The sequence below is a fragment of the Miscanthus floridulus genome, chromosome 2 (genome assembly GCF_019320115.1).
Source record: "Miscanthus floridulus cultivar M001 chromosome 2, ASM1932011v1, whole genome shotgun sequence".
NCBI lineage: Eukaryota > Viridiplantae > Streptophyta > Magnoliopsida > Poales > Poaceae > Miscanthus > Miscanthus floridulus.
The window spans coordinates 40,690,964-40,712,361 of NC_089581.1; the positions used below are offsets into that span (position 1 = coordinate 40,690,964).

The window sequence follows — 21,398 nt, forward strand, 5'->3', positions numbered from 1 at the left end:
TAATTTTTTTGAATTTGGGTCAATTCATTTCAGACTTGCTGACAAATTGTCCGCTACAATTATTACATGTAAAACACTAAATACAATTAACTTTTAAGTTACCACATGGCTTTATTAGGTAATAAAGCCTTTTGAATTTCGGCCACGTTTCTTGAACAGATTAGTAGTCAGCAACATGATATATGCTAGTAGTACCATTTTTGGGAAAAGATCATAACCATTGGGATGGAACACAAGTCCAGAAAAAACATTTGCAAGTTTGTCCTCTAATCACAGTGGAACTCAGGTCACTTCACAAGCTTCCTGATGCTAAAAAACACGCCTCTAGTCTCACCACCTCGTGATGCCGCTTCTGCCCTCCCCTGTCATGTCAGCTGAGCTCCCCACTTGCTAGTGTAAGAAAACAGAACAAATCAACATCTGGATGGGCTTCACGATCTGACGCGCACCAAACAACCAAAGATGCATAGGATGGCTGAAAATTCGTGTGCCCAAAGCCAACAGAGCAACCAGTTGACATTTAGATTTCCCCTTATTGACATGTTGAGCAACCGAACATGGAATGCGAGCGGGAGCAAACACAGAATATACGGCAACTGAACCTGATTGATTGAGCCTTTTTTTTTTCCGCCTCAGAGCATCTTCAAGAGTTCTCTAAACATCCTCCTAATCTTTATTTTTAAGAAAGATTAGAAAAAATTTCTCTCCAATAACATCTAATCCATCCTCGTAATATTTTAGCCCTCGAAAAAACTCTCCCAAAGCACCAGTGGTGGCACCGACCGCACGACGCAGACCTATTCCACCGCGCGGCGGCCGCGGGCACGGACAGGGGTGCCATATGCTTCCCTTTCAACAGCTATGGGCTGCTGCGGATCCTGCTCGCCGGCACGCTCGTCGCGGCTCCCAGCTCTCCTGTACTCTTGTTCTCAGGAAGAAGATGACTGTATCTACGAAAATACCATTGAATGATTGGAACGTGCTTTTGAAATATGATTTTTGAAGTGAATTATTAGAAAGAGTTAGAAAAAAAAAACCATATTCGTAGGAAGAAATTATTAGGTACTCTTGGAGATACTGTCAGGAAGGCCGGACACATCACGCCCACATGGCCATGACGGACATGCCGCCTGCGCCGAGGAGCACGGCCAGGAAGGAGACCATCTGGAGCCTGACACTGCTCTGCAACTTGGGCCCCATGAAGTCCGCGCCAAGGAGGTCGACGAGCGCCATGTAGTGGAGCAACCCCGCCGACGCCGCGTTGAGAAGCCCAACGACGATCAGCGCCGTCGGGCTGGTGTCACTATACACCTTGGTGAGCGCCAGCCCCAGCGCGATCCCGAACGGCGTCGTCGTGGCGAAGAAGAAGACCAGCCCTGACTTCATCCTGGCGCCGTACTCGGCCTGCAAGATGCAGCCGCCGAGGCCCATGCCCTCGAAGAGCTGGTGGAAGCAGAGCGCCGCCACGAGGGGACGGATCGTGCACACGTTCTGCGACGCGCCCATGCCGAGGCCGATCACCACCGAGTGCACCACGATGCCCATCTCCAGGACCTGCGCACCGATCAGGTTGACGCGAAGGTCAACAACGATGAACGGAGCTTCAAAAATGAAAACGTACGATGCCGTACAGAAACCTATATTAGTGTATGCAACTAGATGGATCGATTACCTGAGCAATGACACGGTTCCTGCGCAGCTGCACCTTGCCGGTCTCCACATCCTCCTCCGCCTTGTCCGCGGCCTCCGGCCTCGCCTCACTCATCTCTAGATGCCCGTGCCCGTGACAGTGCACCTGCGGAGGGCAGCTGTCATGGCCATGGCGCGCGACCGCAGCTCTTCCCTTGCCCTTGCCCCGGCTGTGGAACGAGAGCATGATCGAGTCCACCATGAGCGTGACCAAGGCGGCGAGCATCGCGACAAACCCCGTGAATGGGAACTCCGCCCAGGGCCTCCGGGGCAGGCAGGGCGAGCTGAGGTCGTTGAAGGAGTCCGGCAGCACGTGCACGTAGCCGGTGCCGAGGATGACCCCCGACGCGAAGGCCTTGACGACGACGAAGGCGTTGCCGCCGGGGCGGAGCGCCGGCACAGAGCGGGAGAAGAGCGGCAGGCACACGCCGATAACGCTGGCGAGGAGGATCGACGCGATGGCGATCAGCTTCAGGCGCAGCGCGTTGGCGACGCTGTGGCATTTGCCCTCGACGGCCGGACCACCGCATGCGCCGCCATCGTCGGGCGGTGCTTGAGGCTCCGTTTGCGCGATGACGACGGCGGCAAACGGTGAGGAGGCGGACAGGAGACAGACGACGAGCAGCACTGTCGATGCTCTCGAAGACATCTCTCTCTTGGATTCGATTCGAGCTCTTGTGTGTGCCCGGCCGTTGAAAAAGATTGGGTGAAGAACCTGAATAACCTTTTCTCCTTCCTCCTAGTCTAATCTAATCTACCACGAATGAATCGGAGACTCAGTTGTGGTGAAGCCGTTCACCATGCGTGGTGAAGCCGGGCCCGCTCCAGCCTCTGCGTCGTATTTTTGGCGCTGACATGTGGGTTCACAGCATCTTTTTTTTTTTTAGGGGAGTGGGTTCACAACATCTGCGCCGCATGCCTCCGTCTGTGGATCTGGAATTTTGGATCCCCTCGCGGCCCGCGATTCTTCCTCTCCCACCGGTCGGACGGGTACCGCTGCCGACCATGTGTTAGAGCGTGCGACCCACGCGCTGAAGCGAGCGGCAGCCCATGCCGTCGACGGCCCACGCGCTGGAGCGAGCGGCAGCCCATGCGCTGGCGTGACGCGCCGGAAGCAGCGCATGCGACGAGCACGCGGCCTCCTGCGGAGGCATGTCGATTGGCGCCTGTCCGGCTGCGCAGCCCCGGGCCGAGGTGCATGCGACGACTCGTTCGCAGGTGCCCTGTGCCATCGACGAAGGCCCGCGGCCCAGCCTCACGGCGCCCATTGAGGAGCAGCGGGGCGACGCGAGGGGCACGACGGCAGGGACCTCGCCCGCATCGCATCAACGCCGCCCACATCCTCCCTGCACCGAGGCCCTCCTCCGGTGGTGCGGAGCCCGCCGCGGCCGCCGCCCAACCGCCGCTGGTTGATCTGCGGATGCAGGTTGTCGTGCAGGGCGGCACAGGGAAGGTACGGCTGCACCTCGAACACCACATATCTTGGTTTTTGTTATAAGGATTTCCACCACCGATGCAGCATTAATCCAGCGATAATAGCATGCCCACTGCGTGTTTGTAAAAATGCTAAACCATTGAAACTTACAGAGCCACAGGTGCCTGGGTCAACGTTAGGATCCACCCCCAGGTGCTCACGCTCGGCATATCCGTCATAATTGTTTCCTTGTCTTTCTAAATAATAATAATTGTTTGCCTTAGCTAATAATGTAGTTAATGTAGTACGATACGTGATACCAGTGATATATACATGTTTCTGTATTGTTTATGATCCAGTCTTTACGAAGTGTCGGTGTTTCGGACCGGGGGTCCTCAACCAACTAGTGAATTTGAGCTGCGTGCTCCCGATTCCGGATGGTGACGCAAAGAGACACAAGGTTTATACTGGTTCAGGCAATCGATGCCCTACGTCCAGTCTGAGAGATCGATCTTGTATTCCTTGCACCAAAGTGCTCGTAGTAGGGGGTTACAAGCTAGGGGAGAGAGGGAGCTAGTCCTAGGTCTCGGCAAGGCGTCGTGTGGGCCGTCTGAGACGTTGCTCTCAGGCGGCTGTGATGTGTGCGTGTGTTACAATGTGTTCCCCTCCGTCCCCCCTAAGTGGCCCAAGTCCTCTCCTTTTATAGTTGAAGGGAAGACAAGGACAGTACATGTGTTAACTATGCGGCATCGTGCCAACAGGGGCGGCATGTTCGAGCCCTGTGGCCTGTTCCTGTGGCGACGTGGTCGTCGGTGTGGTCCGTCCTTGGAGCACTGGGGCGGCGTGCTAGTCCCATCCGATCCTGTGCGTCGTGAGAGCCCTGGGACCGTCTCGAAGTGGGTGTGGCGGTGGACGTGTAAACCGCTGTGGACGGACTGTGCGTGAGGCCGAGGCTTGGCCGGTGCCGAGGCTGCACCGCAATGGGGGGTCTCGGCGGGCACGATCCCCAAGATAGCCGAGACCTTGGTGCACAGTGCCGAGGCCCCGAGTGGGCGGCTGATCTGGTGCGTCGGCTTGGAGGCGGTGATGTCCCGGGACAAGTTGTCCGTGCGATGTTGTTTTCGAGGCGGGGATGGCAGGACACAGTGCAATGTGGGCGCTGATCGTAGGCACAGCGTCAGAACACAGTGGCCGGTAATCCCCGCCGTGGCCTGCCCCGGCCGGTATGGCGCTGATGTGACCTCAGGTCCCGTCGACCATTCCGTGGCGTCGAGCCCTCGTCCGACGGAGATTGCGGGAGTGGTTGAAGTATTAATGAGACATGACGTACTGTCGGGAGGGTCGGCCGAGGCTGGGGGGCGACGGGTCGCGGACGAACCGGCCTTGAGCGACGCGGAGAATGAGGCCTCGCGCGAGACGGAGATCGGGCTCCTTGCCGAGGCCTTCCGTGAGAGGCCCCGTGCGACACGGAAAATGCACCTCCTGCCGAGGCCTTCCGTGGGGAGCCTCGCACGAGACGGAGATCGTGTCCCCTGTCGAGACCTCCCGCGGAGAGCCTCGCGCGAGGCGGAGATTGCGTCAGGACGTCAAGACCTCCTGCGCGAGGCTCAAGGCGAGGAGGAGGGCTTGGTGGGCCCGGTCACGGTGGGTGAGGGGCCCACGGCATACCTTCTAGCTTTGTTTTTTGATGGGACTTAAGCGACCCTTCGATGTTTGCTTAGGGTACCCCTTTTTATGGTATCCGACACGAAGCCATGCCTATATTCCATGAATATTAAGTTAAGTTATCATCAGGATTATTTATGTATGTATAAAAACCTCGGTATAGGAAATATTGTTGATCATTGGTTATACTTTAGAGGGAGACAGTGCAAGAGCCACATTACACGGGTGAGGTATTGGAGTAGAATTTTATCACCGAATTGGACATATACCATGACTGATGGATATGGCCATCTTCTGGAAACTGAAGTACTGACCGCTGCCCATGCTCTGCTGGTGGTTGAATAGCAGATTGAAACTTGAAGTTTCAGATATGATTTATATAAGTCCGAATGTCCGATCCTTATACATGTGAAACTTACTATTTTATTTCAGATACGAACATGTAGATGGCACTGAACCTAGTTAAGATTTCAGTTTACTATAAACCTATAAAAGTTGTACTAATTACCGGAGAATTAAGTTGATGAGCCATACTATGAAGCTATGGAAGAGAGTTATCGAGTATCGCTTGAGAGCAATAACGCGGGTCTCTATGAACTAATTTGGTTTCATGTCCGGAAAGTCAACCATGGAAGCCATTTTCAATGTTTTTCTAGGCGCTAGGCGCTCTCTAGGCGGTGACCCACCGCCTAGAGCCTAGGCGCGCCTAGGCGGGATTAGGCGTTTCAAGGCATTTTTCTAGGCGGTAGCTAATATATGCATAAATACGTAAAAAAAAAGAAAAAATAGCAGATTAATGGTCATAGAACGGGGAGAAAGAGGAGAGGCCCAATAACGGCCCAAGTCTCCCACGCCCAAGTCTTTTCCCCTCCCCTCCCAGCCCCGTCTCTCACCCTCCCAGCCTCCTCTGCTCGCGCTCGCTTCCGTCGCTCGCCCCGCGCCGCCGCCATCGCCCGACGCCCGACGTCGCCTCCTTCCCCACCAGTTGTTGCCGCCCCCGCCGACGTTACCTCCTCACCCAACGCCGCCTGACGTCCGCGCCGCTCCCACGCGTCCCTGCTTTGGCGGATCTGCCCGCCGCCACCGCCTGACGCCGCCTCTTCACCCATCGGCCGCCGCTGCCTCACGTTAGCTCCTCCCCCATCGTCTCCCGACCTCCGCGCCGCCCCCACGCGTCCCTTCCCCACCAGTCCTCTTCGCCCACCGCCTAGATGTCCGCCTCACCCCCTAGGCCCCGCGGGAGGCCTCCGCCCAGCGCCTAGGCGACCGCGGAATGTCGCCTTGTTTTTCACTGGCCATTTTCTTAATAAAATAAGTTATGGAGCGGTATAGGGAGAAAAAGAATGACCTACACATGGTTTTTATTGACTTGGAGAAGACTTATGATAAAATACCAATGAATGTTATGTGGTGGGCTTTGGACAAACATAAAGTCCCAACGAAGTATGTCGGGCTCATTAAGGACATGTACAACAATGTTGTGACTAGTATTCGAACAAGTGATAAAGACACGGATGACTTCCCGATTAGGATAGGACTACATCAAGGGTCAACTTTGAGCCCTTATCTGTTTGCCTTAGTGATGGATGAGGTCACAAGTGACATACAAGGGGACATGCCTTGGTGTATGCTTTTCGCGGATGATGTAGTGCTAGTTGATGAAAGTCGGACAGGAGTGAATCAGAAACTAGAGTTATGGCGGGAGACTTTGGAGTCCAAAGGTTTTAGACTCAGTAGAACTAAAACTGAGTATATGAGATGTGACTTCGGCACTACTACTCGGAAGGAGGAAAATATTAGTTTTAAATGTCAAGTAGTGCCTAGGAAGGATACCTTTCAATATTTAGGATCAATGCTACAGAGAGACGGGGATATTGATGAAGATGTTAGCCACAGAATCAAAGCAGGGTGGATGAAGTGGCGCCAAGCATCTGGTGTCCTATGTGACAAAAGGGTACCACTGAAGCTAAAAGGCAAGTTTTATAGGACGGCGATTAGACCTGCAATGTTGTATGGTGCAGAATGTTGGCTTACGAAAAGACGACATGTTCAACAGATAAGTGTCGCGGAAATGCGTATGTTGTGTTGGATTTGCGGTCATATAAGAAGGGATCGAGTTCGGAACGATGATATACGTGATAGATTAGGGGTAGTACCAATTGAAGAAAAGCTTGTCCAACACCAGTTGAGATGGTTTGGACATGTCCAACGGAGACCTCCAGAGACACCGGTGCGTAGTGGAATCCTAAGCCAGGATAGTAACATGAAGAGAGGCAGAGTAAGACCGAAGTTGACTTGGGTAGAGGCAATAAAATGAGACTTGAAAAGATGGAATATATCCAAAGACTTAGCTTTAGATAGGAGTGCTTGGAAAACAGTTATTCACGTGCCTGAACCTTGATTGCTTTTGTTGGGTTTCAACTCTAGCCTACCCCAACTTGTTTGGGACTTAAAGGCTTTGTTGTTGTTGTTGCTGCTGCTATAATCATATTATTGCTTATGAATTATGAAATATCTTATAGTTATGCTAATTCTTAGATGTGTGCCCAAAATGTCATTTTGTGTTGATTACTGTTTGGTAGGGCATAATCAATTTTTTTATCTCTCAAACGTTGAGTTGCATGCTTCTTTGTCCATTTTCCTATTTTATCTTTTTTGGTTTTTAATAGCGGCTTTTAATCTGACTAACATATTGTCACAACATGAACAGCAGCATGGCTCAATAAGGACTTGCTGCAAAGTTACAGCCTGGGGACAGAAACATGCTTTCATAGGCTTTGACCATGGAACAATTTTGTTCTTGGAGGTATAAGCATATTAACTCATTTACTTGAAAACGGTAAAGTGTATATTTAAAGCATGGAAGCATGGTATGTTAGATATTGTTGTTTATGAGAACTATCGCATCACAAATAATCAGGTCACTGAATATGTACCAACTGCTGAGTGGTAGTGTACCACATACAGTAAGCTATATTTTTTTTCCATTTCCATTACTTGTTGGAAGTTGCAACTGTCAACTCTAAATGAAATTTTCAGCTTAATTTGTTTTAGTAAGACTGGTTGGTCACTAGAGCCATGTCGAAATTTTGAGTGAACTAGATTTCTTAGTTGCTAGCTTCATTTGTGAGCTTTTTGCATATGAACAAAACAATGTTTGGGACTGTGAGCTCTCATTTTTCTGGTAAATTTGATTCTATGCTTTGAGCTTCAAAATGATTTGATGAAATTAACAGTCATATATATGTTTTGAGTAGATCCTAAACATAGTATATACATGAGGGAGCCCCATGTCCGTATGGATGCATGCATTCTACTTTGCTACTGTATAAATGTGTTTTGTTGGATGCAGTACTGAGATTTTTTTTTCTACTTTTTCCCCAGCATCAACTTGTGCACTATTATTAGAGAAAATATACCCCTTTTATTTTGGCAATTTGCATAGCCCTGATGGTTGCTGGTGGTGTTTATTTGTGAGGATGTGAAACATGCGCATCTGAATGCATTTGTAACCATGAGATAAAAAAATGAACATATTTTCATTGCCATGTGCTAGAGACCTGGTCATTGCAATATATTTATTAGCAGCACTTGAGATCACGAGAGCCGTCACCTTGAGCTGATGCTATACATATTTTCCTCATGCGTCGTGGTCCACAAACTAACATTCAGTCCAAATTATGTAAATATGCTTATCATGTAGACTTTATATCCTGTAATCTTATCTTCCTCTTCCCTTGGGTTTGAAGGTCTACAGACAAACATTCAGTCCATCAAGGTATACTAAGTAAAAAAAGGCCTGGCATCTTTCATGTAAATGCATCCGCAAATATATATGTTAATTATAGATTTAGATCAACAAACGTCCGTGTGTCCATTGACATGCACTTTTTCAGTTTGGGCCTTTGGGGTTTGGTTTTAAAGTACATGACTCATTCAAGAGGGAGTTGGGCTTGAAGATCCACAGACTAACAGCCATGCCATCAAGGTACCTCGTTCATTCCACATTATAAGTCATCACCAAAATTATAGAAAGAATTACAAAAATTTATGACATAAAAATAGGTATATTATAAAAATATAATTAGTAAAAAATCTAATGATACTAATTTAATATCATAAATATTATTATTTTATATAAATTTGGTTAAACTTGAGCTGTGCTTTGACTCTCAAAAAGTTGAAATGACTTATAACTTGGGGCATATGGAGTCGTTTTTTAAGCTACAAGTCTGCAATAGAGCTATCTTGCTCCCTCTATATGTGAAAGGCCTTATAATTTTGCTTGAACTGCTTCAAAAAATCACCAGCACACCAAACATATTATTGCCTTATAAATGTTTTTCCATCATTGAGTCGAACCCTCCGTTGTAACATGTGGATATTCACCTAATTGTGAATTGTGTACAAAAAGTGGCACAGTAGAGTTTAGCTACGTATGGTATGTTAAAAACACACATGGCCAGCACAAAGCTTTTCCCTAATAACAACTAACCCTAACTTCTCAAACTTTAAACATATCCTGAAATAAACGATTTGAACAACCCTTCACTCGTGTAAAAAGTCTACATAATCCCCCAAACTATTTAGGTGGACTACTTCACCCCAAAACTATAAAACCAGATTTTTTAGCCCCCGAACTTCCCAAAACCGGTCAAATAACCCCCCAAGCGGTTTTGGACGATGGTTTTGCTACACTGACGGTGGTTTTGTCTTTTTCTTTTTTATTTATTTCCGTTGAATCTTTGAAAAATCATAGTAAATCATAGAAAAATTATAAAATAGAAAATCCAATTTTGTTGGACTCCACGTGAGTAGATCTACACAGTGGACATATAATATGGTATGCTTTAGTACAAAGTTTTTGCTGTAGCTTTAGATCTATGCTTTTATGTAATTAATTAGAATAATTCATAGCTACAGCTTTTATGGTTCAATTGTGGTGAATTTTTTATGGTGAACTAATTATTGTATGTTTGAACTGTAGTAAAAATTTCATACTCATTGGATCATGCATAACTTAATTATAGATTTATTTAGGTTTATGTTTGTTAAATCTATGCTTTTATCTATAACTAAGTTATACATGATCCAATGAGTATGAAATTTTTACTATAATTCAAGCATACAATAATTAGTCCATCATAAAAATTTCACCACAATTAAAGCTGCAGCTATTAATTATTCCATTTAATTATAGAAAATTATAGATTTAAAGTTACAGTAAAAACTTTATACTAAAGCATACCATATTATATGTTCACCATGTAGATCTCATATGGTTCCATTTTACGATTTTTCTGTTATTTACTATGATTTTTCAAAGATTCAGCGAAAATAAATAAAAAGGAAAAAGACAAAACACTATTACTGTAGCAAAACTACGGTCCAAAACCGTTTGGGGGTTATTTACCAGTTTTAGAAAGTTCAAGGGTAGAAAATTCAGTTTTATAGTTTATAGGTGAAGTAGTCCACCCTAAATAGTTTGGTGGTTATGTAAACTTTTTCCCTTCACTGGCTAGCTCCTTGCGGTATATTAAACATGTACACGATTAGATGCCCTGTTCGCTTGGCTGATAAGTCATGGCTGAAAGTACCATTGATCGATTTGATGTGAGAGAAAAATATTGTTCGTTGACTTAAAAAATACGACTTACAAGTCAAGCAAACGGAGCGAGGATCAGCACAAAATTTTCGTCTAATAACTAATCCTAACTGATCAAACCTCAAACATACCCTGACATAATTGATTTGAATACTCTAAACTGGATTATTTACCGTTCGTACTTTAAAAAAATACTGTTCATGCTAAAATGCTACCAGAGAAAAACACTCTCGTAGCTAAAGAAAAAAAAAACAGGCTGACCACTCTCCATTTCTGGAATTTGCCTCGCCTCGCCCAGAAATCTCACCAGGGCCGGCAAGGTTGCTCGCGCTGGCAGCTCTGGCCATCCCCGAGCTCCCCCTCCTCCCGTGACAGCAGTATCAACGGCTTCCTCCCAGCCACAAAACACCTCGCCGCCCTGAAATCCACGCCCGATCGAGCTCGTGAACTCCGGTTCCTGCTCATCACCTCCGGAATCTAACTCCTCACTTCCTCGTCACTTCCCGATTCGACCTCTTCGCCCTCGGATCGAGCTTTCCCTCCACCGAATCGAGTTCCCCCACCATCCAAATCGAGCTCATTGCCGCCGGATCGAGGTCTCTGCGGGACGAGCTCGAGCTTTGGCGAAGGAAGAGGAAAAAGGGGAGCAAGCAACCAAACGGGTGGAGGGAAACACGCCCAACAGCCTCCTCGATCGGTCCGGGCTCGGGCCGCCACCATTCGGTGTCCCCTCCTTGACAGGTGCCCGAGCCGCGCCGAGCTCCAGCCTCATTTCCACGGTCCACGCCTCCCACTCTTCCCTCTCCCGATCGTCGGCCTCCTCCTTGTCCGCCCCCTCCTTCCTTCTTCCCACTCCACTGGCTTCGGATTGGAGTGCCCGACGTGAAGCGGAGACCTATCCGAACAGGGGATCGATTCTTCTAGTGGTAAGCCCTAGCACCTTGCTTGGTTGGGTTTTTCAACGATGGGGCGCGGGTTGTCAGAGCAGTTAATCCAAATTCTTCTCTATCTGCATGAGTTGGTACCGGATTTACTTCATGATGGAGTATCGAGTAAAACATAGTTCTAGCTCGGTTCCAATCCAAAACAAATGGGGTCCCATATGACGCCTAGCACTTTGGATCCGAGATATTATTGCACTTTTTATTCCAAAAAGAAATTGCCGGTTCGATTGAACCCCATGCTCCATGGTCCACGCTAAGCCTTGCCCTGGATCTGAGCGATGGATGATTGCCCTTGGCCTGTGCTAGGTTTGATATGCAGTTTCGATGTGGCTTATGTGAAACAGTTTTGGATTAAAATTCGAAAGCAAACCATCATGCATTATTTCTGTTTGATATTTCCATTGTGATTGTGGTCTGTGCACACAGCACACTCTATCTTAAGATAGTTTCTCTGCCTGAATTTTAATCACTGGTACACAAATTGTGCCATTATGGTGTTGGGGTTTTCCTGCTGCCTCAGTTGTTATGCAGGTAAAATATTTTAAGTCATTTGCTCTGAAGCAATATCTGGTAGTTTCGAGGAAAGGTAGTGTTGCAATGCCTGTATAGGTATCAAGTGTCAGTGTACAATGTCCACCATTTTCCCTTTTGTTTCTGCATCACCGATTCACACATGAATTCAATCTAAAATCTAGAACATGGATTAATATTGTTTAGTGATACTGGTATGCTTGGCAGGATCAGTCATGCTGGCACTTATGTGAGTACAGTGTGTGGTCTTATTTAGACTAACCATTTAGATGCCTGAATCACATTTCCATTTTTTTCTCAAACATGCAGTAGATCTGCGTATCTTTGTATTAAAGAGAGAGAAATAACATTCCCATACACAACCCTCTCATCTCACTAGAGGATAAGAAAAGGTTGCCTTAAAGACTAGAAAAACAACAAACACCTTTGGAACAAAAAGAACAAGGAACGACCCTAGCCCGGACTAATCAGGTTGCTCCTAGCCAAATAGGTATGATGAATGAGTCAAATTAGTTAGATACCCATCATCTTCTGCTTTGATATCTTATTGAGTTTGTTACACCAGCAACCTACAAAAGCTAGAGCAACTTGAAAGAAACTGATTTTCCTTTGTGTTTTAAGCAATAATAGGAACTTTAAGAGTGGTGTAATGGGGAGCTTGAAGGGGAAAAATCACTGTAAAGCGGCTTGTCGCTTTATGAAATGTGCTCGTGTGTTATTTCGTTAACTATTTATGTTATATTTCCCTCTTTTTTGGGAGTTATGTTATACTACTTTTCCCCTAGTTACACTGGAATATTCTATGTTTTGTGCTGATATTCCTCTTGTTTTTTTGTTGCATTTTAGGTGTTACAGCATGGTGTTTTTGAGTTTTGACATAGCAATGGAATTTCTCATGTATCAAGTATAAATGAGCAAAGCTTGGGAGACAGTTGGACCTGCCAGTTGCCACCTTTTCATGTTTTAACTCATTTTTTTCTGATAAACAAATAATTCTGAAGTTACCTTGGAATGCCTCTGCACCTTTGACTCATCGTGTTGCATAGGCCGTTGTTGAGGTGAGTACCATTTGACTAGTATGTGTATACTACAATAGATATGATAGGCTGTATTTGATGTGAAATATGTGGAGTCTCTGAGGCACAGTATGGCAAACGTTTTCTTCTATAATTTGCTTTACCCACGAATGGCTATATGTTGTACATATGAAAAGAATTTTTCATTTCTGTTTGGTTTTTCTTGCATATGTTAGATTATTTTGGTCAAATATTCGTATAGTCGACATTTTCAGAATACTCGATGCTTGGCATGGACAATGACCAAATATAGTTCATCACTGGTCATACTCCTTGTAGCTGTTTATTTTAGCAGCATGTGCAAAGTTCTAATAGATAGAATTCATGTTAGAAGGTGCACGCTCGTGTTCGCATTATACTGATCAGAGGAGATTTGGCCTAAGAATGGGGGCTCCAAAACAAAGGTGGACTTCTGAGGAAGAGGCTGCTCTTAGAGCTGGAATAGCAAGGCATGGAGTTGGAAAATGGCGCACAATATTGAAAGATCCAGAATTTAGTTCCACTTTGTGCTACCGCTCAAATGTTGACCTCAAGGTTTGATATTTTCGCTTTATTCTTCTTACCTAATCTTGTTTTAGTGAATGGCATTCTAAATTCTCTGTTTGTTAAAATTATGAGTTATTTGTAAATTTCCACATGTTATCTTCGGTCTCAGTTTGCATTTTTTTCAACTCTGCTAATTAATACTTAGGACAAATGGCGAAACATGAATGTAATTGTCAGTGCATCGAGTTCTCGTGACAAGGCGAAGACTGCAGTGAAGAGAGCCCGAACCACTCCCAAGAATAATGAGCACACTATGGCAATCAGTAGAGTTACTTCTGATATTGATGATGAGATTGTTGACGAAAAGCCTATAACATCATTGCCTAGTGAAGCAAAGAACACATCAAATTCGAAGAAATCTCACTCAAGGTATTTATATATGTCTAAGTATAACACACAAATCTGGAATTTAACCCTTTTTTCTCTGTTGCCATTTGCCAATAGAAAACTAGATACTTTTGATGCTCCACTTCAGTTTAATAGCTTTCCTGCAGGCTAGATAATATTATAATGGAGGCTATAAAGAATTTAAATGAGCCTACGGGGTCACACAGAACTACTATTGCTAATTACATAGAGGTATGCATCAATCTTTTGTTCCTTTCCAGTACTAGATCTATGTTTCTAGTGGTTGCCTACAAATGAACATTCCTAATGCTGTGTCTTTTTTCAGGTAATGTCTAATGTCATTGTCTCCTTCATCCACATTTATATACTTTTTTTTTGTGCCCTTTTTGCACTTTCTGTATATGTTTAAGCTCGGTCAGATGACCGTAGAACATTACCAGAAAGGCAGAAACTAAAACTGCACTACACCTAACCTGATTTTATCACACCAGAAGAAACTAGTGGAATCCAATAGGTAGGGAAACATAAGATTTCCTGTATCTTTTTAGGCAAGAAGTGGAACCAACTTTCTGTTCACCCTCTTCCAGCTTTATGAATGGAAGACTGTTGCATTGTGTCTTCTGGCTGAGTACTTATGTCATTTGAAATTATCATGCTTGCTTATTTGACAGTCTTGTTGAAATAAGTCATGATTGCTCTTATTTGCTACATGTGGAATCAGTTTCTTACCCTTGTTTTACTTAGGAGCAATATTGGCCACCTAGTGATTTTGATCACTTACTATCTGCAAAACTGAAGGACTTGTCCACCAGTGGCAAATTGATAAAGGTACGCCTTAAGGGAAATAAAGCTATTTCCAAATGTGAAACTACTATACCACACTAAGTGGGTGCATTCAGTTAAACCGTCTCATGCAAGTAGAACAGTTGGGATGAAATATTTGTGAAAACAGTATATATTAAGGTTTCCCAAGATATCTTTGCTGTATTTACATGTATTTGCTGAGAGGAGCATACACATGTTTTTTACTAAGTATCATAAATCACTTTTGCATACTGTTTATTGTTCAGTTTCATGTCAATCCTTGTTGAACTGTAGGCTTGCTATTTTGTCTGTACTTAAGAAAACACCATGGTTCTGTGTTGTATTTTTTTTTAGGCTCTGGTGTTCATGAATGATCTCTTAATGCTTAATGTTCTTGTTTTGAGCTAATCAGAATGTGCCATTTGTTAAACCATGAAATTGAGCTATTTGTTACCATGGCAGTAGACAATATTTACCACCCATGCCAAGAATCTAGAACTTGAGCATGTGGCCCTTTGGGAGATTGCAGGTGAATCGGAAGTACAGGATAGCACCTAGTTCACCCAATTCAGAGGGCCGAAGCCCCAAAATGCTGCTGTTGGAAGATGTGCAAAGAGAGCCTGTCAAGATATGGAGTGATGATAGTAAAACCCTTACCAGATCTCAAGTTGATGCTGAATTGGCACGTATGTCAACAATTACTGCCGAGGAAGCTTCAGTGGCTGCAGCTCATGCAGTTGCTGAAGCAGAGGCCATCATGGCAGAAGCTGAAGCTGCAGCGAAAGAAGCAGAGGCTGCAGAAGCAGAAGCCCAAGCTGCACAAGCATTTGCTGAAGCAGCATTTTTGACATTGAAGAACAGAAATGCTGCAAAACTGGTAATAGCTCTAGTTCATGGATCCCTTTGTTATACTATGTCCTATCGTCCCTTTGTTATATGATGTCCTATCGTCCTTTTCACATGTAGAACCAGGTTTTATAACCCCTTATGCAATTGATTGGTTACTTTTGTTTACTGGAAAAACAAAATCCCAACATGAGCAAGTTTTCTTAAAGCTATTGGCTTGTTCCGTAAAGATAGCGATTTCCAAAGGCGCACTTATGCCGACAGCAGCAGCTGCTGCAACAGCAAAGCTTTTAGTCCCAAGCAAGTTGGAGTAGGAAGCTCAATGAGAGCCACAGATAAAGATGATAGAATAGTAATGATAGTAGCAGTCATCATAATAGTAAAGGTCATTATGACAAGCTGTGAAAAAAATTATACATTCTACCGTATAATTTTTTTTTTGACAAAGTCATTATTGTTCTTGCACTATATCATTCTTGGCATTTAAGATTAATATTTGAAAAACAAAGGAAAAAAAAATCTTTGGACTAACGGGTTCTTGAGTTTGCCAGAAGCAGAGAAAAAAATCAACCTGTTTTTGACAAGTTGCAAGCTAAGATATCTTTTGCACTCTGTAACAAAGTGAAATCTCAGCAGCATTAAGTTATGATTATAACCTGGTAGTACTAGATAACTCCCTGTGGATTTCTTTGACATAAAAAAAGGATGTCTGCGTACAGAGTTTGGTCAGCGATCATAGCTGCTGTAGACCTGTAGTATTTCTATTTCCTCACGGATATATTACATGGTAGCTAACATTGTGTCCATATTTGGCTTCCATTTTCTTTAAGGTTAAGACATCCCATTTTGAAACCCCTCTTTGAGTAAAATATGATGAACTACCCGCATCTTGGTGTGTATATTTGGACAAAACAACAGTTTCTGAAATTTGCCAAAGGAACTTGATTTGATTTTACTGTCTGTTTCTTATGTCAACTACTACTTCTGTTCTGAATTATATAGTTCACCTCTTTGTCCTAAGTCAAACTTGTTTGTAGAAAAATATATTTACATGTATTTTCATAAAGAATTTAATAAATCTAATTCGATGTTGTAGATGTTACTGCTTTTTTTCTATAAACTTGGTTAAAGTTAGAAGTTTGACTTAGGACAAGTTAAAGTGAACAATAATTTACAATGCATTTTGTATTTTGTATATTCTGATACTGTGAACCACCTGCAAAAGAAATCTAGTATTGGACAGCTTTTCAGAAAGTTTATTGCTATCTTTGTAACGCCTTGGTGTCCATTGCAGATGGCTTAAGGTTGATGCTACTCGGACTTTCGGGTGTTCTGGACCAGCGTTTCTGCAGGTGCCAGCTAGATTTGTATAACTGTACATGTTTACTGTTGTTACGGTTGCTCGGCTTAAAGCAGCTGCCCCGGTGATTGTATCGCCTTATGTTAGTGGGAGCCATGTGAAGCTCCAGCCTCCAAGCGCACCAGTAGCAGCAATAGCTGCTCGCTACAACGCCATTCAGAGAACTGTGAGTGGCATAACCTGGGCCCTCCACTGCCGTGAACACGCTAACTCTGTCAATGTTAAAATGTTTCGCTGACGATTTGCAGGATTGCATTGTGCATCAACAGCCTTTGCGTTGCTGCGCTGCCTGCCAACAGTCGTACCGGTCGTTGAAAACGTTTGCCCGGTGGTGCTGATCCTTGCGTATTCTCCACCCGGTTGACGATTTTTTTTAATTCTAACCTAAAAAACTAATATTTTAAAAAGAGCACGTCCTAAACTAAGTCTTCAAGAAATAGCTCTTTTTACGTTTTGTTCGTTTGTCTTATGATTAGTACTTTTTAGTTTGTTTGTTTTTTTTGTTGGAACAGTATTTTTTTGAAACAACAAATGTGTCAAAACAGTGTTTCGGTTATTTTTTGGCGAAGCGAACCGGACCAAAGTTACGTTAGAGGCCGTGGCGTGATTTGTAGCTTCAGTCATGTCATATGTGTTGTGACTAGTTTATAACTTCAGTAGTGCCATGTGTTGATGTGACTAATTAGACATGTTAGCATGTCAGAGATCACTTGACTAATTAGACACGTTAGCATGTCCAGAGATCACTTTTCACGTAGGACACCACGTTTTGAGAACATATTTTTCATGTAGGATGTTTTTCACGTTGGATATTGATGTGGCACGATACCAGACGGTTGTCACGCCAAAGTGGATGGCATGACTGAGTAGTTTGTCATGCCGTCTCCTATAGTATGACATACTCTTTGTGGGTGGTACCTGTTCAAGGACCTGAGTGTGTTCTGTGTTGAGAAATGACAAAATTCTACTTTCTAAACCATTAATTTAGATATTTTTTTCTAGAACTTTGGAGTCTATTTTGAGGCTAAACATGTTAATCTAAGACTCAAATATAATATTATGGGAATAATTCTTTATTTCGAAACTACAAGTGGTATGATGTCAGATATAGACAAAACATATTGTGCTTATTTTCTAACATCTACGTAAAATTTTTGAAAATACACCGGTCATTTGTTTTAGATAGATGGACAAAAGAATTAAAAAAACCAAAATACCTAACAGTTACTGTAGCAATCACACTCACGTTCACGGCACACTCACGGACACTGTGTCACCTCACAGGAGTTGATGGCGTCTAACATGGTGGCTGGTTTGTTTGCAGCTAAGGGCGTCCCCAATGGGGGATTAAATCGCTAGCGAGATGAAATTTGATTGGCTGCAAGAGGTGCACAGCGCTAGCGAGACAGAGGCCTTCTTTAGTTCCGGCTGTAAAGTTTTGGGACGTCACATTAGGTGTTACATAGGTGTGTAGCATGAGGTGTTCGTATATTAATAAAAAAATAAATTATAGAATCCGTCAGTAAATCTTGAGACGAATTTATTAAGCCTAATTAATCCGTCATTAGCACATGTGTTATGGTAGCACTTTATTGTCGAATCATGGACTAATTAGACTTGAAAGATTCGTCTCGCAAATTAGTCGCAATCTGTACAATTAGTTATTTTTTAGTCTATATTTAATACTCCGTGCATGTATCTAAACATTTGATGTGACAGGATATAAAGTTTACGATAACGATCCAACACGGCATCTGTCCGTGACTCCTGTCCCCAAGCAGCTCCATAGGAGCAGGCCCCATCTCCCAAAAAAACAAAACAAATTCCTATTACCTCGTATGCTTATCCGCTCGGCCCAGAAGTAGCGTGGCCGCTCATCCGTCCGCCCTCTTCCCCCACCGCGCGCTCGTCAGGCTGTCGTGTCGTGCCCTTCCACCCATCGTCAGTCACGCCATGTGCCCTCGCTCCATCCGCCGCTCACCTGTGTCCCAGTCACCTGCGTCGCTCGCTCCCTCGTCGTTCGTCCTAAACTAGGCAGAACTAACTAGTCTCGCACGGTATTAAAAAAAAATCTCTCTCACAGTCCTCTGGACCCTGCGCCCTGACGCGGTGAATTGCGTCCATTCGCGGTACAGATGCCACTCGCGGTCTCGCGCGATCAGAGATCACTTTTACAGACGAGGAGGCGGCACGGTAACGCGATCGCGCGCGTGGCGCACGCTCGGTTACCGGACCGTCGGTGCCGCGAGCGCGGCGCGGCGCATGGGAGCGCGGGAGTCGTCGCCCCCGTGGACGAAACGGCAAGCGACCGCGCTGCTAGTGCTAGTACACCCTGCTCGCCGTTTCACGGAGAAACTGCTGGCTGACCTGCCGGGCGCTCGCCCCCATGCCATGCCATGCCATGCGTGGCGGACTGGCGGCTGGGCGGCAAGTGGTCTCAGACTCTCAGCGAGTGCTGACCTCGAGCACGTGCGCGCGCGGGATGCGGGCAACGGCAACGGCGTCTGCACGCACAAGCGAGCTCGCCGCGGCGGCCACGTACGCCAGCCTACGTTACGCTAGGGTGCACGGTTCCCCGTCCCAGGTCGTACATGTGTGCCTTGCTTGACATGTCGGGGTGGTGGACAAACATTTGCTTGCGCGCCTGTTAAGAGGTCGTATCGTATCGTGGATTATTTACTGTTGGTTGATTTGGTGTGAGAGAAAAACTCTGTTCCTGTCCTTGTGAATGTTGCAGCTGGGAGTCATCGCCGTTCGCCGATGCTATAATGGAAACAAAGAATTCTGGTTGCCTTGCCCTGTGCATGTAGTATGTCATTCTAGAAGTAGTAGAATGGCATCTCGAGGCTGCTATTGATTGCAAGAGGCAGATCATCGTGCTGTTCGTTTGGCTTATAAACCGAAATTTTTTAATCAATGAATATTATTTTTTCTCTCACAACAAATCAGTCAATAATATTTTCAGCCATGGCTTATCAGCCAAACGAATAGGACATAAGGAGAATTATCTATTTGGCACTGAAACAAACCAGGGTTTCGTATTTGGCACTCGAAAATTTGAACTTTCTTATCTAGCATCAAGTTGAAATTTCCTTTCGTAAATGGCACTGCCGTCCATTTAGGACACTAACGGTGTCAAGTGACTGGCAAAAAGACATGAATACCCTTGTTTGCAGCACAAACTCATGATGCCAATAGGGAAGTTCAAGTATTTTCGTATGGATCGGAATGGCAGCGGCTGGCCGGAGCTCTGCTGCTGCTCGGCGGTGCTTCGCGCGAGCTCGGAGCGAGAGCGAGAGAGAGAGAGAGAGCTCCCGGACGACCTGCTCCTCGACGTCCTGGGCCTGCTCCCCGCGCGCGACCTCGCGGCGCTCTCGGCCGCGTCCAAGGCGCTCTACGTCGTCGCCTCCCACGACCCACTCTGGCGGGCGCTCGTCCTCCATCGTCGGGTCCTTGCGCGCCACCTACATCGCCGCCGCCTCCCGCGGCGGCCAGGCCTACCTCATCCCCCCGCGCGCTCTGGAGATCAAGGGCTTCTACTCCGACTACCTCTTCCAGAGCTGGCTCTGCGCCAACATGGAGATGCGGCACGAGTGGCTCGCGCGGGACAACATCGAGCGCCGCCGCGGCATGTCCGTGGAGCAGTTCGTCGCCGAGGTCGAGGATCCCAACAGGCCGGTGCTGCTGGAGGAGTGCATCGATACCTGGCCGGCGTTACAGAAATGGAGCAGAGACTACTTGCTGGAGATCTCTGCGGGTAAGGAGTTCGCGGTCAGGCCAGTGAGCATGCCATTGGATAGGTACTTCCGGTACGCTGACAATGTCCAGGAGGAGAGGCCATTGTATCTGTTTGATGCGAAGTTCGTCGCCGAGGTCGAGGAGCCCAACAGGCAGGTGGTGATCGGGCGGTGGTTCATGCTGTTCGCGTGCCTGCTGATCCTGTCGTCGTCAGGGGGGCCACCTACGCCTTCGGCATCTACTCCCGGGAGCTACGGTCAGCGATGGGCTACGACCAGCGCGCCGTCGCCACGCTCGCCTTCTTCAAGGACATCGGCCCCAACGTCGGCGTCCCCGCGGGGCTCCTCAACGAGGTCGCCCCGCCGTGGCTCGTGCTCGCCACCGGCGCCACCATGAACCTCGCCGGGCACCTCATGGTCTACCTCTCCCTCGTCGGCCGCGTTGTGCGCCCGCCGGTCTGGCTCATGTGCGCCTACATCTGCGCCGGTGCCAACTCGCAGACGTTCGCCAGCACCGGAGCCGTGATCACCTCTGTCAAGAACTTCCCGGACGGCAGCCGCGGCGCTTTGCTCGGCTTGCTCAAGGGATACGTCGGCCTCAGCAGCGCCATCCTCGCGCAGCTCTACCTCGCCATCTACGGCCGCGGCGACGCCAAGTCGCTCGTCCTGCTTATCGCCTGGCTCCCCGCCGCCGTATCCGGTCATTTTCCTCGGCACCGTCCGCGTGATGCCGCCGCACCGCCCGAGGCAGAGCGCGACGCGCGGTGGAGGCGGCGACGTGTTCCGCTGCTTGCTCTACATCTCGGTCGCGCTCGCGGCGTACATCCTCGCCA

General features: G+C 46.3%; 2 protein-coding genes across 9 annotated transcripts; one reads left to right on the top strand and one right to left on the bottom strand.

Annotated features, from left to right (window-relative positions):
- Positions 1 to 588: 588 nt before the first annotated feature.
- LOC136538570 (fe(2+) transport protein 2-like) lies at positions 589 to 2,458 on the bottom strand. 3 transcript variants are annotated; one of them, XR_010779379.1, is made up of 3 exons: positions 1,673 to 2,457; positions 1,038 to 1,554; positions 589 to 944 (listed from the first exon to the last, which is right to left on the bottom strand). XR_010779379.1 is itself a non-coding variant. In XM_066530518.1 (3 exons), the coding sequence occupies exons 1-2, from the start codon at positions 2,336 to 2,338 to the stop codon at positions 1,099 to 1,101; spliced, it is 1,122 nt and encodes a 373-aa protein (XP_066386615.1). In that variant the 5' UTR covers positions 2,339 to 2,458; the 3' UTR covers positions 589 to 950; positions 1,067 to 1,098. The 3 variants fall into 3 exon arrangements, 1 of the variants encoding a protein (XP_066386615.1); XR_010779378.1 differs by having other exon boundaries at positions 589 to 950; positions 1,673 to 2,456; XM_066530518.1 differs by having other exon boundaries at positions 589 to 950; positions 1,067 to 1,554; positions 1,673 to 2,458.
- Positions 2,459 to 2,670: 212 nt separating this feature from the next.
- Positions 2,671 to 17,164, top strand: LOC136522440 (single myb histone 6-like). Of its 6 annotated transcripts, none has more exons than XM_066516271.1 (9): positions 2,671 to 3,142; positions 7,479 to 7,574; positions 12,695 to 12,906; positions 13,256 to 13,458; positions 13,616 to 13,839; positions 13,965 to 14,049; positions 14,563 to 14,646; positions 15,152 to 15,499; positions 16,763 to 17,164. In XM_066516271.1, the coding sequence occupies exons 4-9, from the start codon at positions 13,309 to 13,311 to the stop codon at positions 16,769 to 16,771; spliced, it is 900 nt and encodes a 299-aa protein (XP_066372368.1). In that variant the 5' UTR covers positions 2,671 to 3,142; positions 7,479 to 7,574; positions 12,695 to 12,906; positions 13,256 to 13,308; the 3' UTR covers positions 16,772 to 17,164. The 6 variants fall into 6 exon arrangements, 5 of the variants coding, with proteins under 5 accessions (XP_066372368.1, XP_066372381.1, XP_066372360.1 ...); XM_066516284.1 differs by having other exon boundaries at positions 7,482 to 7,574; XR_010775901.1 differs by lacking the exons at positions 2,671 to 3,142; positions 7,479 to 7,574 and adding an exon at positions 10,662 to 11,299 and having other exon boundaries at positions 16,763 to 16,994; positions 17,077 to 17,164.
- The last annotated feature ends 4,234 nt before the right edge of the window (positions 17,165 to 21,398 follow it).